At 37.7% G+C, this 18,942-nt stretch overlaps 2 protein-coding genes across 4 annotated transcripts in view; both read right to left on the bottom strand.

The window, feature by feature from the left end:
- LOC114499916 (olfactory receptor 4A5-like) overlaps window positions 1-18,942 on the bottom strand; it is a 203,310-nt gene that overhangs the window by 17,120 nt on the left and 167,248 nt on the right. The gene's annotated exons all lie outside the window — the stretch shown is intronic.
- LOC114499015 (olfactory receptor 140-like) lies at window positions 5,032-15,413 on the bottom strand. Of its 2 annotated transcripts, XM_036029430.1 has the most exons (2): window positions 15,301-15,413; window positions 5,032-6,185 (listed from the first exon to the last, which is right to left on the bottom strand). In XM_036029430.1, exon 2 carries the CDS (start codon window positions 6,178-6,180, stop codon window positions 5,431-5,433), a length of 750 nt encoding a protein of 249 aa, XP_035885323.1. In that variant the 5' UTR covers window positions 6,181-6,185; window positions 15,301-15,413; the 3' UTR covers window positions 5,032-5,430. The 2 variants fall into 2 exon arrangements, with proteins under 2 accessions (XP_035885323.1, XP_028370779.1); XM_028514978.2 differs by lacking the exon at window positions 15,301-15,413 and having other exon boundaries at window positions 5,032-6,368.

Below are 18,942 nucleotides of genomic sequence, written 5' to 3'. Positions count from 1 at the left end.
AAACTGAAGTGTAAAACCCACAACACTATATTATCCTCTATCTAAACAGTTAAAAACAAAGGAGATGGGTTCTGACCATAATTTTGTTATCTCCACTACGGTTAATTTGCACAAGTGGAACTAACATGCGAACATACATAGAATCTTACACTGAAAATCGTAAACTAACATAAATCTTCCATAAATAACCAGATCATTGGCCCAGCCCTTCCCAATCTCTATACTCACTTTGAAATCAATTTGTAGTTCATACAGTCCTATAGGAAGCAGCTGATTCTGTTCATATTTTCCTTGAAAGATTCCAAGGTCTTTCCTTTCTTCATAGCCATGTATTTTAATATACTGAAGCTGCACCAGATTGTGCACAGCCCCTCCCAGCCATTGACTGTGGGCTTTAGTCCATCTCATGGGGCTGTGGCCTTGGATATTTGGCCTCCCCACTCTCCCCAGTGCCCACTATTTTGTTCTCATCCATTCTGGCAGCAAACTGATGCTAGCATCCGTTTGTCCAAAAACAATAGAAATTCCTGTTTCAACTGCAAAGTACATATAATATTCGAAAGTATAAGAAAAATTAGTAACAAGGTTTTCATAAGTATTAATTTGTAATTATATTTCAAGCAGTGAATTTTAGATGCATTTATATGTACCTATATGTGCATATCAGTCATATTTGCACATATTTTTCTAAGTAAATATAATTATTGAAAATTAAAAGAATAGATCTAAGCCCTATTGAAACTACTCCTAGTTAAGTTCCTTAAATCCAATGTATTCTTTACTTTAGCAATAAAAGTTTTATTCTCAATCTACCTAATCATGTTCCTTTTTTACTATCTTGGAAATGTTCTCTTCAGATTTCAGAGCCCTTTTTCACCCCTCCATAATAATCTGCTGATGTCCCTAAATGTCTCAACTTGTACTGATTCTGGAATTTGAAAAAAAATAAGCTTTCTCTCTGTCCACCTATGTCCTTCCTAATGGATGCCTGAAACTTCATTTTTTTTCTATTGGCTAGCAATTTAGTTCACTTTAAGAAAGAGGCAAAGCCACAACCGCTAGCACTAAACCATTTTAAGTTCAGCCGTGTAACTATTCCTAAACAGCTCTAGTGCAGAAATCTAAAGCTATTTATGACAGCAAATGCACTGGGGAAAATTAAGTGAGCGTATTTAAAACTAGGAGATTCTGCTCTGTGACTTGACTGAGACACTCTTTCCTACGCTTAATGAATGGCTGTGTGCCTTTGCTGGGGATTTAGTACTGGGAATATTAGTGCAATATTATATCAGTAATTGTGAAAGGTAAACAGCCATTGAATTATCATGCTCCTACAACAGGATTCTTTATACAGTCGCTGAAAATTCCACTTTTTAATAAAAAACACCAGGGTGGGAATATTCAAAACTACACCAGGACATTCATCCTCATATGAATGATAATTGAGAATACAACTAGAAAGAATAAATTAAATCCTGTTAGAAAGCCAAGACAGAAATATGCACTTGTTGCATTTTTAAGGTATTTGGATTTAACCTAAAGGTGAAAAACTGAAGTCAGGCCTGATTTCATTAGACTTGAGTTAATAGGACCTCCTAACCTTCCAAAAACAGTTTGCATTCTGACAGCTGCTATTTATTCTGACAGCATGCTATATAGTGAGCATGCAGTATATTATGTGTCAAGCTCTCTCCTAATGACTCCCCATGTATTATTGGTTGCTAGACTCTTTGAATTTGGTAATACAAACCCCATCAAAAGTAAAGATTCTGAGAGCCAGAAAGGTTATGTAACTAGTCCAAGTGTGCACAGTTAAATGATAGACTCACTTGTTGCATTAAACCTCATACCTGGACCATGACACCCTACTTTTAAGTACAGCATCACAACTTCACATTTTCTCTGAAAAGGAAAAACTGTGAATTATAGATCTCACCATGGGTGAGTTCCTTGAAAGTGCTGGTGACGGCCACCTCTATTCTCTATAAATAAAAGTCCACTCAGTGTCTGGGAAAAAATGCAAAGGTCTTTTCCAAGTGTTACTTTTACATCTGAGAGAGAGGAAGAATATCTCTGGGAGACAAACTAGAGAATGTTCCCTGCAGCCTCAAGTACTATCTTCAACATGGTCTCAGGGTAAATAATCAATAAAGAGGCAAAGTTTCTTCCTTGATTTCCAATTGGAATTTAAAGAGGTTTCTCCAGGAGATCATCAACCTTTCAAATTGCCTCTATTTACCGGCAGGGTTTGAAAACTGGAAATCAGGGAAGCTCAAAGAGTTAAAAGTAGAACATGGCCCCCAAAATAAGACGAGAAAGCCTTAAAGACAATCTTCAAAAGGTGACTACTGATCAGTTCTGTGTTTGAATATCTTCACACCATGCTGGTGAGGTGAATTGTGAAGTGGGAAGACTAGAGGAGGTGGAATCTAAAAGACTTGCCTTTATTGCTTAGCTGGATTGAGCCTCACTTTATTCTGTAAAAAATGGAGTAAAAATCCAATAAAACTTGTTTCTACATTCAGGGACTTAAAACACATAAGGAACAAACTGCTTCATAGTTGGCCTTGAACAATAGTAGCTCACTCCCTTCACTTAACATTTTCACTGAATTAAAAGTCCAAATTAAACTAAAGTACCTTCATCCAATAGATCCAAACATTTATCTTACTAATTTTTAGGAGTAAACAATCTTGCTTCCTTACATGCTGTGTTAAGTATCAAAAATAATCAAATGACAGTTGACCCTCATGAGAAAATCTTGATGCTGAGTGCAAAGGGACATCTTAACATTCTTTACAACTATCCCCACAGCAGCAAACTCCATCCACTAAGAATGTCAGACCACCTGACATTTCCTCCTCCAGTTCTTGCACCTTCCAACTTTGCTGTTGATCATTTGTAACTTGTACCTCATCAGTCTCCTCACTCCTCGACTGAGTACTCTGTATGGCCCATAAGACAAAATCATGGGCTGTAGTTTCCCTCTTCAAACCCCCCTCTTTGTCTTAGAGTGGAAAGAACATTGACTCAGTACTCTTCTTATCCTTACTGCTGGCTTACTCTCATCTCCTAAACATGTGTCATTTAGTCCAGATTCTGTAAAATTGTTTCTCACCAGCTGCTGCAGACTTGACCATATTTAATAGATTAAGTGTTGGTTATATCTCTTCCAGACCTAGGCTTTGTAGAAAAATGTTCTATTTCTTATGAATTTAATAACCATGCATAAAGTGGAACACAGAGGTACCCCCAAAGAACAGATGTATTATCCTATGACATTATTTTATGGTCAAATTATGGAAGAGATACCCCCAGATGACCAGTGAGTTTAAGAAAAGTTTATTCACAAAAAGTAACATGAGGCAGAATGTCATAGTGAGAACCTTGCTTTATAAATGTTATATAGTAATGGAAAGTGCTCTGATATTTTCCATGTACACAGAGCGGCATTGTTGCTGAAATATGTGGCTATGTGTGAGATTAGTCTACAAAATATTAGACAAAAACTTTCTGGAAGGAAGCCTTGGCTGGTGTAGGTCAGTGGATTGAACTCAGGCTGTGAGCCAAAGAGTCGCTGATTCGATTCCAAATCAGGGCATATGCCTGTGTTGCAGACCAAGTCCCCAGGGGGGCCACATGAGAGGCAACCACACATTGATATTTTTCTCCCTCTCTTTCTCCCTCCCCTTTTCCTATAAATAAACTAACTAACTAACTAACTAACTTTCTGGAAAGATAATGTAAATCTGTAAGGCTGTTAATATTATCTATAGACATAAACAGGCAAGTGCTTTTTGTTGAAAGATGGTAAGACTGACTTTTGGAAGACCTGAATTCAACTTGTGTAGCTCAAATTCAGCTGTGTGAACTGAGGCAAGTTAATGAGCAACCCTCCCTTGGCTTCAGTTTGTTCCTCTGTAAAATGAGGAAAATAATATGGATTCTGCTGACTTAGTACATGCATAAGTCACCTAACTCACCTAAATATCTATGATTGATAATAAAGCATTTATTTAATCTAAATACAAGTATCACACCTCCAGAGAAACAGCTTTGGAACCTAAGCATGTGCACTTTTCTTGAGATTAGTTAAAAGAATGCTCATCTTTGTTGCTTCAAATAGCTCCTAAAGTCTTTGAAAGGAGAAATGAAAATAAAAAACCTTCCTTTTCTACAAGAAAACCTGTGAGCCATAAGGAATTTAAGAAAATAAGCCCAAATTAAGAATAATTTGAGTAACTTCAAATTTTATGACTTATTTTTGTACTGAGAGAAAAACAGAGATAGGTCATGAATTATTATTTCTTCCTTCTGTGGGGGTCTTTTTTTTCACTCTTGGTAGATACATAGTGCCCAAAGGGGAAAAACTCAGCAGGGATTCTCTAATTCCCCAAATATCCTTTTTCCCATATATTCAAAGAATTTCTGTCCTCTGGGTTTTTTTGTTGTTGTTGTTTTGGGGGGTTTTCTTTGTTTGTTTGTTTTGTATTGTTTTTCTTTACCACAAGCTAAGCAAAAATAACAGAATTCTAATATGAAAGTCCTATGGAAAAGCCAATTCCATCCACGTAACAGGTATGAAGAATTTCAAAACATAGCCATGACATTCTGGAGAAAAACTTACTCTAACAGGGGTGTCCAACCTGTGGCCCACAGGCTGCATGAGGCTCAGGATATCTACCAGTGCAGCCCAACACAAAATCATAAATTTACCTAAAACATTATGAGATCTTTTTGTGATTACGTGTCACAATGTATTTAATGTGTTGCCAGAAAAACTCTTCCTGCCAGTGTGGCCCAGAGACACCAAAAGATTGGACACCCTGCTAGAAGCATCACACTAGGCATTTATCATCAATTTTTCCACTGCATACCCTCAGTGTATCTATGCACATGAACATCGAGGCTGTGGAAAAGTACATTGAAAGTTATCAAAAGCATAATAGCACAATAATCTCTAGGACCATCCATGCTGTTGCAAAAGATAGAGTTCCTTCCTTTTTACAGCAAGTAGCATTCCATTGTGTAAATGTACCACAGTTTATTAATTTGCCATTTACTCATGGGCACTTGGGCTGTTTTCAGATCTTGGCTATTGTAAATACCACTGCTATGAACACGGGGTGCATATACTCTTAAAATCATGATGGTCTGAAGGAAGGAGGGTGAGGGCTAGGTGGAGGTGGGCAAAGGAAGGAAATTATGCAATTATAATACTGTAAACAATAAAAACAAAGTTTAAAAAAGTTATCAGAAGTACCAAGGAAAAAGCCGAACCATTTCTTAGTGTTCAATAAGCATTAGTTCCAGAACTTCTTTTTTTCCCTACCAATGATCTGCAAAATCTGTTAATTTTTTTTCACAGTGTGCTATAGATATAATCCTCCCTGTTTATATACATCATCACGCTCTTAGCATTTGAACAGGCTAAACTACTCTCTTCTTCAACAAACTCCACATGGCATTTTTCACCTCTGAGTTTCTCACTGTGTAAATGACAGGATTAAACATGGGAGTTAGGATTGCAAAGAACACAGTCACCAGCTTGTCCACAGGGTAGGTGACCACAGGACGCATGTAGGTGAATATGCAAGGCACAAAAAAGAGTACAACTACCATAAAGTGGGCTCCACATGTAGAGAGGGCTTTGCGCTGTCCTTCAGAGCCATGGGATTTCAGGGAGCTCAGGATGGCTATGTAGGAGGTGAGCAGCATGGAGAAAATAAGCAAGCACATGGCCCCACTATTGGCTGCCACTATCATTCTGAGCCTATAGGTGTCTCTGCAGGCAAGTTTCAGCAGTGGGAAGAGATCACACATGAAGTGGTCAATGACATTGGGACCACAGAAGGGCAAGTGGACCATGAAAAGAATCTGTACAGTGGCATGCAGGACCCCCCCAGTCCAGGCCACCAGCACCAGGAGGCAGCAGAGCCCCTGCCTCATGATGGTCACATAGTGAAGGGGCTTGCAGATGGCCACATAGCGGTCATAGGCCATGACAATGAAGTGGATGATCTCTGAGCCTCCCAGGAAGTGCTCCACAAACAGCTGAGTCAGGCAGCTATCCAAAGAGATGGTTGTCCTCTGGTACAAGAGGTCGATGATCATTTTGGGGGTGGTGACCAAGGTGTAGAGGGCATCTATGGCAGACAAGCAAGTGAGAAAGAAGTACATGGGAGCTGAAAGTGTGGGGCTGAGGGAAATGGTAATGATGATGAGCAGACTGGCCAGAACGGTAAATAGGAAAATGAACAAAAAGACAATGAAGAGTATTTTCTGCAACTGTGGATTCTGTGTGAGTCCCAAGAGAATAAACTCGGTCACATTGTTGGGATGTGTGAGGTGATCCATGTAAGAAGTAACACTTTCTTGGGACCCAAATTACCTGTAAAGAGATAAAGAATGAGACCTGTTACACATGAAGGATTGTTGTGTGAATTTCACAATACAGAAATAGGATACTCACTATAACTCTGGAGTGTGTCCTTGGCACCCCTCACCCCACTAATGGTTTCAACTCTTTCTCACTTCCTCCATAAGAGTTCAATTCCTATAACTCTTTCCACCTCTTCAGACACTTAGTACCTATCACCTAAAAAAAAAAATCTATAGGGCAACAATTGATGTGTAATTTACCATAAAAATACTGGGCTATATACAGGAGATCCAGGTTCTCTTTCTGGTTCCTACTCCATGTGACTGTGAAATCAGTTCAGTGCCCTGCACTTCCCAGCCTTCTCCTGTATCTGTCTGTACAAATTGAAAATCTCAGTTGCATTTTGTAAGTTGTAAAGTGCTACACACAAGACTTATTCCTTCTTCCAGAATTTATATTTGAACCCATAGTTCTAGCTGTGGGGAGAAAGACATGGTAAATATGCATCTATTATAAGCAGACACGTGGAAGTGGTTGGAAGATGCACCCTCCCTGGTGTCTTCCATCACACATATGCTGTTCATGGATATTCCTTACTTGCCCTAGCATAGTGGCTGGCATGAAATCTGCAGTGCCTGGAACCTATTGGATGACAAATAAATGGCCATAAAATTGCCACGTTCTCTCATCTCCCTGTGTAATAACAAGCCTGTTCCCCCAGTCTGTAAACCTAGGATTTAAGTGCTTTCATCCCACACTTTGTTCATCATTGCTCTCTATTTTATGAGAAACATAAATGATGCATGGGTCACCAGCCAGCAGTGATCATGGAACGCTGCGGATGGCTCGTCAAAACGCAAGAAAAAACATGCACAAAGACAGACTAATTTCTGTGGAGAAGTAGGGACGGGATGGCCACCCCCTCTAGTGGGGAGCGTCTTGGCCACCCTCTCTCCTAATGGCGCCACTTGGCCACCCTCCCTGGTGGGGAGAGTTTGCGGTTCCCCCTCCAGAGAGGCTTTTTATTGGTTTCGTTTGCATAAAAATTCAGGTAAAAGCTCATTACTCATTGCTAGGAAGTAAGGATCAAACAATAGATAACAAGGAAGTCTGAGGGCCTATTTTGAGTCAGGGTCAAAGAGCTGTAAGACTTTTAAGGAACAAACTAACTTCCTCCTTGGACCCTTCTCATTCAACTGAGAGCATTCTCAGTTGAAACAAAGAAGGTTTCTCGGGAATTTACATGTTCTTTCTTAGGCCTGATCACCTGGGGAATCTGCCCTTTTCAGCACAGAGCTGCGCCACCTTTTCATTGTTTCAGTCTTAGGTGGAGCAAGGGAACTAAGGCAACCAAGAGATAAGGAGTTTTTTTCCCCAGACGAGGAGGACTCAGGCAATGTCAAAGCCCAGGAGCAAGGGTCCATCACCCCCTTTTGCTGTAGCCCCCAAAGTCCTTCTTTTGGGGGCCTCCCACATGATCGTGCCTGTCTTAAGTCATTCCCCCCTTGGGGAATCTTACCTGTCTTTGTCTAACTGACCAAGCTTTGGGGTTTAGTTATGAATGAAACAGCAGAAGCAGCGCTCCTGCCAGGGAGATAAGCTTATCTCTTTGCTGACTTACGGTTCCCAGGGCGTTCCCTCAGCCTTAGCCTAAGCCGGGGTTACAGCTTCTGATACCAGGCAGGGCAGTTCCCAACACATAAATAAGCTTTTGAAAGAAAGCTACATTCTAGTTTAATAATTTATTGTTCTGAAATTTAAAAATAGTTCATTTTTCTTGTTTAAAACTAATCTAACACAATTTTAACATAGTCACATTCAGTAAATTTACAGCTTCCATAGACTGGGATTAAAAACAACCCCTGGTAGGTAGGTGCTCAATACATGAGGACTTATCAAGCAAAGGAAGCCCTTATTTTCAAAGTTTTAAAAACATAGAAATTTAATATAGACAATAAAAGTTGTCTGCTAAATAAGAAAAATAATGTATCGTACATATAAATACAATCACATATATTGACTACTTACTTTAAGTACCTAATACACATTCACTCATTCAGCAAATATTTATTGGACAATTACTATGTATATATTAATGTATGTTTATCCACATAAATCATAAAAAGTGTCCTTGTTAAATGCCTTTTGTAACTGCTCCCTCCCCAACATTTTATTACCAAACAGCAGTAGCTCATCCATCCATGGTATGAATGAGTCTCCCCACTCCTGCAGGTTTCTGCTATAGGCATTCTCGTGCCTTCTTCTCCCACGCTCCCAGCACATCCTTCATCCATCATGCCTGCTTGCAGGAAGATGTACCATCACCAATAGAATGAGGAAAGATGGGGACAAAAATTTTCCAAAAGAAACAGGGGAGAAAAGGTAAATATATTCTGAAAAAATACATATTTATTTTCCTTTTAAAGGTACATGGATAAACAGCTGTATTTTTTAATTACCCCAAATGAAAATGTTATACACATGTGAAAACAAAGTGCAGCAGCTTCATTGAATTCCCTTATTTATTCTGAGGTGGACTCCCCCAATAGAGCAGAAAAAAACCATAGTGAAAATAATGAACATAATGAAACTAAGATATAAGAAAAATGGTTTAGAAATAGCAATGAAAAAAATGAAAGTTACCTTGTCTTTTTTCTTTAACTCTACAATATTCTTTGTAGGAGTAAACTCTAAAGAGGAATTTTTAAAAGAGAAAACTCATTAGGTAAAATATGTTCAACATAATTATTAAGAGCTATGGAAAATCAGAAATGTCCTACACTAAGACATGATGAGGTAAAATATTGCACATCTCTTTAAATAATCTGTGGGTTTTGACAGAAATGATTTTTAGAATTGTGCAATACCATAGGAAAATTCTGAGGTTATAAACTTCAGTGGAAAAAATGTGAATATATAATGTGATTCTAACTTAAATATGTATCAGTAAAAAAGACCTCAAAATATTTTTACATCTAAACTTATCATATTGAATTGACTATATCTTTCCTGATTCTTGACATACTGAAAAAGAGATTCAGACCTAATATAGGTGGAGGCAGGGGTGACTATATGATTTCTAAGATGCATTTAAACCTAGGGTTCTATAATTATGTGATTTAGTTTTGGGGGGCAGGGTTGGGAGTCTCACCTATGAACTTGTCTGACATAGCTCCATGATCAGGGCTTCGGGCAGCTGTTAGTTCACCAAGAAAGGAGAAAAGATGCAAGTTTAAAAATGACAACTAGTTCAGCTACTGTGTCTTTGTTCACCCATAAATGTCACCTCTGGATAAGGCCCTTCTCCCAGGCCTTGCAAGAGTGCTATTGCATATGCTTTGTAGGCGAATTCCATGACCTTTCTTAGCTGTGGCTAATTAGACCTCAGGGGTATTTCACCATCATTAGCACATCTTGCCAACGAGCCAATTATTTCATATAACTTAGCTGAACTCTGAGAACTTTTATACCATTCATCTTTAATGTTTAATTCCCTCCTTAAGTCTACATGAAGATAAACCATCATGGCAAAAGGGAAAAAAAGTTGGCCATTTATGAATTTGGATATTTGATAACAAATGAACCTAATATGGAGTTTGTATATTTGGTATTGTGTAAGTTAAATAATTAGGTGGGTAACTAACTATATGACTTTTAAATTTCTCATTATAAAAGTTTGGTTTTTTAATCAATCCACCACTCATGGTGATCATAATTTTTAAATATTGTTAATATATTATGAAGGCAGATTCAATTGAATTTGCTGGTGGACTTGTACTCCAAAGTGTTTGGACCACATCACCTGAACACTGAGTTATCTTTGCTGAGACAATTTCTAGTCTAGAAGCCAACATTTGTTTGAGTGCTTATCAAGTGCCAGACACATTTCATCTTTTTATCAACATTGACTCAGATACTATTATTCTCCTTATTCAACAGGTGAAATAACTAAGAGTAAAGAAGCTATTTGACCTAAGTCAGTAGACTGTGACGTTGCCTTACATTGACTTAAAGAGCAATGGTAATTCCCTCAAGTGTGTTCAAGCTCTGAAACCTTGACTGTTTGCTATGAAATGAAGATAAGTTGACTCAAAAAAATGACTGTGTAATAGCTCAGTAAATGGCACAAGGTAAGATACAAAGCAGGTGTTTCATGCAGATTATCATCACTGACTGTGAAATGGATGACACTTGACCATGACTGTTAAAATTGTGTTATTTCTATGAGGCTGTACCTATGCCACCCACATCAATGAATTATTTAAAAGAATGAGAATATGTTTTCAGTTTAACCATGCAGCACAAATTTTTTTCTTCTTACCAAAGTGACTATTTGTAACCTATTTGATACACACACACAACACACTCCACACATTTCAGAATTATTAGTTTTGACATTAGGCAAATAGAGATAGTGTTTGTTGCACAAGCTTACAGTTTTAGCATAAATGTTAAATATAATATTGTGAGATAAAGAAATAGATTTACTTACAAGTGTGGTCATTCACTGATATTTTTCCCTTTGAGCAAATTTACTTCCACTTTATTGTTCAGCACATCCCTCTCCCACAAAATAAAAAAAGAAAAGAAAAGAAAAAGAAAAGATCTCTACTTCTCAACTACTGGCCAGCTTCTTCTCGTATTGCTAGATTTTCCCCCTAGACTTATTCTTTAATCCTTAATAGTATATACTTGAGGAGCAATTAATATTTCTTCTCTAAGGGTTCCAGAAAATAGTGCTTCAGTCCCTTCTGAAGATGGCTGGTGAGAATTACCTTAGTAATTCTACTAGGCGAGGCAAAGCTATCATAAAGGCCAGTGGATGTGAAGACTGTAGACTGTGCCCATGAAGGATGCAGGTAATAGGACAGAGACTAGAGTGGCTGTACTGCACAAACTCTAAGCAGCCACCTCTTCCATCCCCTAGGCTGAAAAATAAGGATATACTGATAGGCTGTATCACCAAAGATGAAATCAAGCAAGGTAGTTTTTCTAAAAATCCAATGTTTTCTCTCTTGCAGACATCAGTGTTTTGGTTTCTGGCTTTCCCTTGCAATGATTATCTCTTAAACATTTTGGAAAACTAATAGAGAATTTCTGATAAAAATATAGTTGCAGTATTATCACAACCAGGTAAAATCCACTTGTTCCTTTTGTGAAAAGCACTTCCTTATTTCTCAGAATACTTTATTTAGTCTTTCCCCCATTCATTCATTTGCTTTACTGTCCAAACACTCCTTGGTTCCCACACTAATTCAATATGATTTATGAAGGCCCTGATTGGTGTGGAATGGCTTCTACAAAGAAGGATGCTGAAACATGGGCCTGCTCCCAAACACCCCCTTGCCTACTATATGTACAGCCAAGATTCTAAAGAAAAAGAGAGAAAATTTTAACAGTGTCAGAGAGATGCACTCAAAGCATGTAGAGAGGCCACAATGTGATGTTTTTTAGAAAAATATAGGCAGAGTAGTGTAAAATTACATATGAAAAATACAAAAAAGTAAGTAGCGCAAAGCAGTATAATTTTATAGGTTTATGGTAATGCTGAAACAACATATGTTTCTCTTTTTACTTATCTGTACTTTTTATTTTTATCATGGTCATATATCAATCTAACTTTTAAAAAGACATTACTCTAAAAAATTTTAATACCCTTCTGAATGTTCCAAAAGCACTTTTCTCATCTTGGTTTTCACTTTTTTGCTCTCAGAAAAATGACAATCTTTGAGAAGATTAAAGAGTAAGGAAACTGAGCCTACTTTCCTATTAAGAGATGAGAATGATTCAATAAATTATAAAGTTCTGTGTAGAGGTTAGTCATTATTATTACTAGTAATAATCAGATAATTAATGTTGGCTACTTCATGTATGCTAGGGCACTGTGTAAAGCATTATATAATCTCATTCAATATTTTTTAAAATTATATAGGGTTGAAATTTACATGTGTTTTAAATTTCCCTCTTATTTTATACATAGAAAAGTTGAAACATGGATAGATTTGGCCTTGTATTCTGAACATAAGAGTTAATGAGGAGCAAGGACATAGACTTACTGGGGAGCAGACATGTAGATATAATCAAGTCTGTCTGGCCTTAAGTCTTGATCTTAACCTTGGCCCCACATTACATGCCACATAAAAATTAACCATGGTTGCCAAGATACTTCTTTAACATCCACCTTTCAACACAGACTTTAAGAAAACTTTCTCATCCCAAACCATGAGGCATAAAAAACAGATTCAAAGACACTTGGGGATTTGAAATATGTCAGCTTTTCTCTCTGAGAATTTCCCAACTCCCCTTTCAAGAGAATTTAGAATTATGAATCTACTTATTCATTTGCTTTGTTAAGTCAGCTAATAGCATTAGTATCCTTGTCCATTTCTAATCTGCCCTAAATTCACTATTAGTCATATTGTTTCATGTACTGAATGCTTATTATTTACAATCCACTTTCATATTCAATCTGAAAAGAACCCCATGAGAGCATTATTTCCCATGGATATAGAAAAGTTAAGACTTAGAATGGTTTGCTTCACTTCGTCCAACATGATGTAACTAGTAAATGATAGAACTAGAGGCCAGTTTCCTTTTCAGTTGTCTCTAGTGAATTTAAGAGCTGTCCAAAACCTGAAGTCTCTGGAAGTGTTGGGCCTTATTTCACTTCATGCAGAATAATAACGCTGTATTTCATATTATGTGATAATACAAGTTCTCTGGTAATTCAAGTACATGGAGGCCAGAATTTGATCTTTAAAAATAAACAATAAAATCTTAAGCATTGAGAATTGAATGGGTTAAAGGGGGAAAAGGAGGTAGAGGAGTGTAAGGAGGGATAAATAGTGATGGAAAGACACTTGCGGTGGTGAACACACAACCCAGTGTACAGATGATGAGTTGTAGAATTGTGCACCTGAAACCTGCATAATTTTGTTAACCAGTGTCATCCTGAGAAATTCAATAAAAAGGAAAAAAATAATTGAATGGGTAATTACAGATTATCTAATTCATTCTTTTTATTTTGCACATAAAGAAACTGAGACCCAGAATAGAAAAAAAAACATTTCCAAGATTGCACATTCAAATGATTACAGCTTTAGGAATGACAAAGTGGAGTACTATGCAGCAGAAGGAAAGGAGGAACTCCTACTCTTCACAACACCATGGATAGAACTAGAGGGTATTATGCTAAGTGAAATAATCCAGGCACTGAAAGAGGAATATCGCTTGATCTCACGTATAAGTGGAACTAAATCAACACAACATACAAGTGACCATAATAGAACCAGGCATGGAATTGAAGAACAAACTGACAGTAACCAGAAGAGGGGGGAGGGGAATAATGGGAGACAGGAGGGGAAGGGTCAAGTCAAGGAACATGTATATAGGACCTATGGACAGAGTCAGTGGGGGGTGGGGAGGATTGGATGTGGGACCTGGGTAGAGGGTAGGGCAAGGGAGAGTAATGGGGGTGAAATGAGGACAACTGTAATTGAATAATATTAAGGAGAAAATAAATAAAAACACAATCATCAACAATAAATAAAAAACAAGAAGAAATTACATATCTTCAATCCTGACCTGTTTATCTTTTCCCTACATGGAATATCTAATATTCTCACTTACTACAGAGGAATTCAAACAAAAGATGTTTTGTTTGCCTAATTCATCTATGTAATTACTTCAATGAGCCTTTTTGTTTTCCAAGTGAGACCTGCCTTGGGAAATATAGATGCAGAGAGATCATAACCAAATCTATTCTTTTACTTTGTCCATTAGGATTTTCTCATAAGACAAAAAATTACAAATGGAAAATTTAATGATACAGATTTTTTATGCTCTCATTTGTTCAAACAGATGTAGCCTGTTTCTCCATTTTATTCCCACACCAAGCCTGTAAATTAAATGGGAATATAATGAGATTAACACCTTCTATTTGTCCAATTCATGGAATCATGAACTCACTATGAATACATCCATTACGTTTGGAGAACACCTTCATTATTGTATCTTCTACAGGTGTTTACACACAATAAATGTTTGGCAAAGATCTATGAGTTCTTCTTCCTAATAGCCTATTGCACCTTCCCTTGACAATTCTGTTTCTCCTCAGATGATTTTGTTTGGGCTACAAGTGAGAGATTCCCCTCTGAGTTTTAGTGGATTGTCAACAAAGAAAAATATCAAAGGCCCCACAGCCAGCTGTGTCATTAATAGAGCCTTATGTAAACTATCAGTCTTAGACACACAAGTCAGCAATGACTTACTCTCTGGTGGTGGCAAAAAAAAAAATCTCTAAGTAAAGTGGCATGAAGTTAGTCCTCTGAGATGGTAGTATTTGTGGTGAGAACCTTTATAATACAATTTATGTGGCACCAAAAATAATGTCTCTTTTGGAATAACTCACTTAATACTATGATAAGTTGCTATTAGGTATTCATTCCTCCATGCCTCAAGGGATGTTCAGTCTTCTTGGTCGTCTCATAAAACTTCCACGGACAGGACTGGATTCAACCATGACCTAATTAGCACATTGTTCCCTAAAGCAATTACTCATTTGGATTCTGTGACTGTCAGAAATTTTTCTATTCTTTTTTTTACTATCAACTTTTTAAGAAGTTGTAATTCTCTCCATGTAATCCTTGTCTTATCCTGCAAACCTTTACACAGAGACACTAGTGAGATTTTCACCAAATATTTCTGAACTTCACTGACTCGTGACTATCACGAACTCTTATGCTACCAGCAGGTTTTATTTTTTTCAAAACTTTTGGGGTGGCCTAGGTATTGAGGAAGGAGAACACAGACACTGAAAAGAGAGGTACAAGACAATGAGACATGGTTATATTTATAATTCCTTCAAGTTACTGAGAGTGCTCAGAAATGGAGCTTTGGTGCCTGGGTTCCAAAAGGACTCCCAAGGGTCTTGCTTGTTTTAATAGTCACTGCAATGAGAAAGTTCCTTGACAGTATCACAAGGTAAAGAATCAAGAAGAACACAATTATTGCTTTCTGTTTTCCTACATCCTGTGTCTAACCAGAGAAAATGAATTCAATCACACTGTTATTCATTGTCATGCTGGTGGCTGTACATAAGATGCAGTTGACCAAGTTTTGATCTGCAGAGAGAAAAGAAGAGTCAGCTTGAGATCAGTGACTGAACTAAATTTCTTGTTTCTGCTCCATTCTGTTACCTCCTGCTGCCTTTAATCCCCTATGAATCTTTGTAAATCTGCACATGTCCATGACCCTCCCAGATATATCTGTTGTTCAGAAACTCATACATAGGACCAAATCTTTTGCATATGGCATATGCCTATTATCCCATAAAGCAAAAAATATGCATAAAGCAAATTTTTTGTCAGAAAATAGAAAAAGATCAATAAGAAACTGCAAATGCAGCCAGTTTCTCAACCTGCAGGAGGAAATCTTGGAAAAGTAAGTTTCTTCCTTTATATATATAAATCTGTAAGTTCTTTATATATTTGGAGATTAAACCCTTCTCTGAGGCATTTTTGTATACTAACAATGAAACAGCAGAAGCAGAAATCAAGAAGAAAGTACCATTGGATACAACAAAAAGAAAAATAAAATACCTAGGAATAAATCTAACCAAAGAGGTAAAAGGCCAGTATGCAGAATACTACATAACACTGAAGAAAGAAATCAAGGAAGACACAAACAAATGGAAACATATATCCTGTTCATTGATTGGAAGAATTAACATCAAAATGTCCATACCACCCAAAGCAATTTACAGATTCAGTGCAATACTTATTAAAGTGTGGCATATGTCACAGATATAGAACAAACACTTCAAAAATTTATATGAAACCATAAATGACCCCAAATAGCTGCTGCAATTTTGAGAAAGAAGAGTAAAGTAGGAGGGGTCACAATACCCGACACTAAACTATACTACAAGGCCACTATAATCAAAACTGCCTGGTACTGGCATAAAAACAGGCACATGGACCAATGGAACAGAACAGAGAGCCCAGAAATAAACCCAAGTATCTACAGTCAATTAATATTTGACAAATGGGGCAGCAACATAAAATGGAGTAAAAACAGTCTCTTCAACAAATGGTGTTGGGAGAACTGGACAGCTATGTGTAAAAAAATGAAACTTGAGCACCAACTTACACCATACACAAAAATAAATTCAAGGTAGATAAAACACTTACATATAAGCCATGTCATTATTAAAGTCCTAGAGGAAAACATAGGCAGGAAAATCTCAGATATTTCACACAGCAACATTTTTACTGATATGTCCCCCAGAGCAAGGGACATAAAGGAAAGAATAAACAAATGGGATCTCATCAAAATAAAAGAGCTTCTGCACAGCTAAAGAAAACAGTATTAAAAAAGAGAACCAACTATATGGGAAAACGTATTTGCCAATGATACCTCAGAATAGATTTTATTAAGATTTATCCAGCACCTAAGAAAAAACTACCACTCTGATTTATTTAACAAAAGTTAGTCATCATTTGTTTCTAAATTTAGTCCAACTACAATTTGAGCTGATCTGTAATGAAGCCCCTATCTCCTTCAGGATGTCCGAATTCCTCTGAAGACATCTGCCTTTCTATTCCCTGCACTTAGAAACTCGGTGGGAAGCATGCAAGTGGCCCCAACTAAATGCAGACTGCCTGCAGGCACCCCAAATGTGCTGGGACAGTGGCTCTGACATGTCACTTCCTTTCTGACAGAAGGATCAGGTACTCGCTTTCAATCACTTTCTGTGGGGCACAGCAAAATTTAAATCTCCTCTCAGCTTCAATAGGACCATGTGTTGTCAATATCATTGTTAAAACTTTATGTTTCAGAAAAGTTTTAGGTTCACAGAAAAACTGAGAGGAAGCTACAGAGATTATCCATACAGTCTCTGCCTCCACACATGCATGACACCCCACACACCACTATCCACATTGTCCACCGGGGGGTGCACCTGCGATAATGATGAACCTGCAGTGACACATCATAATTACCCCAAATCCATAGTTTCCTTAGAGCTCACTCATGGTGATAGATGTTATGAGTCGGGATAAATGTGTAATGATACAGCTCCATCATTATAAAAACCTACAGAGTATTTTCACTGCCCTAAAACAGAGTTATTTTCATATTCACAACATAGAGAATGTAATTCCTTTCACATACCATCTAATACTCAATAAATAATATCTCACACAATTTAAAGAATATAACACTTTGAGTGAGATGTCTGTGTGAGTTTTTAATGTTCACCTCATACATACGAGACAGCCAGGCATGTTCCATAAATGTCAGTATTACAAATGGCCAATCCTAGAATTCTGAAGTGAATCCTCACATGGGCCCGCTGTATTTCTAAACAGAAAGAAAAGACTCAATTTCAGATATGTCCTCTTCTCACTCCTGTCCTCTGCCTCCTTTAATCTCCTTGTCACCCCTTGAAAAGAAAAAATTTTGAAAATACAATGATTCCTAAATATAATGAAATGGTTACTATGGTTTTCAAATGCAGTGACTGAAATACTCACTCTGGCTGTCAGAGCCCTCTAACTCTCGCCAACACCCTCGTCTCCACTAGTTCTTCTCAGTGCTGCTGTTTGTGCACATTCCAACCAAGCATGACACTGCCTAGAGCTTCTGACCTCTAAATTTCCCATATTGCACAGCAGCTAGTTGACCATCTTCAGATACAACCTCCCTCCCCCGAGCTACCTGAATACAGAGTACCCAGTTGAAATGCCATCTCCTCAGCAAAGTCTTCAGGGTTTTACCAGTCAAATCACTTTCTTGCTAATGATGTCCCAATGTTAAAGTGTGTGTGTGTGGATCATGCATTCTTCATTGCAGCCCTTCCCTCATGTTCTTGTTCGTATCTTTTGTTCATTGGATATCACCGTTTCCCATAAGGCAAGTTCATGTTGTCTTATTTTGTGTACTTCACGCTGAGCTGAGAGGCAGAGGTTAGCAGACAGTAGTGAGAGAGGAGTCAGGATCAGAACTGAAGTCTTGGGGCTCCATGGCAATTTGCTAACAGTCTACCCCACCCTGTTATGCAAAGCAACAGACTTCAACCACCAGGAAAGAAGTTCAAACCCACAAACCTTAAACAGGTAGAGGAGAGACCAATGCTGTGTGTGGTATGTATCCTGATGACCCAATGGATGCAAACTTCAGGATGGGGCAAAGAAATCAGCATTTTATATGTATATTCAGTAACTAATAGTGAGGAAAATAGGATAGAGATGTTAAGGAGTGATGGCAGGAATCAGAGCCAAAGGAGGAAAATGTGCACATGAGAAAAAGAAGGAAGAGGAATCAAGGGCTTAGCCAAGGGAAAACCCACAGTGCAAGGTGAGCACAAACCATGTTGGGGAGAAAGCACAATTACTTAGTCCTAGGGTTTCAGTAGACAATTTCATTTCCATCTTTTCCATGCCCCATATTGTCCTATCCTCCATCCCAAGAAAGAAGATGCGATTTTTCTCTGGAAGTAGCAGTCACGGTGGGTCTTCTACAGCCAATGTTGGTATCATTAATATTAGAACAATCAGCAT

This window comes from Phyllostomus discolor, chromosome 6 (genome assembly GCF_004126475.2).
Source record: "Phyllostomus discolor isolate MPI-MPIP mPhyDis1 chromosome 6, mPhyDis1.pri.v3, whole genome shotgun sequence".
Taxonomy (NCBI): Eukaryota; Metazoa; Chordata; class Mammalia; order Chiroptera; family Phyllostomidae; genus Phyllostomus; species Phyllostomus discolor.
Note: the sequence above shows the minus strand (reverse complement) of the source record. Positions and strands in the feature narration are given on the sequence as shown.

What these genes read in the sequence shown, in the direction of transcription:
- LOC114499015 (XM_028514978.2), bottom strand. Translation starts at nt 6,357, where the DNA reads ATGGATCACCTCACACATCCCAACAATGTGACCGAGTTTATTCTCTTG.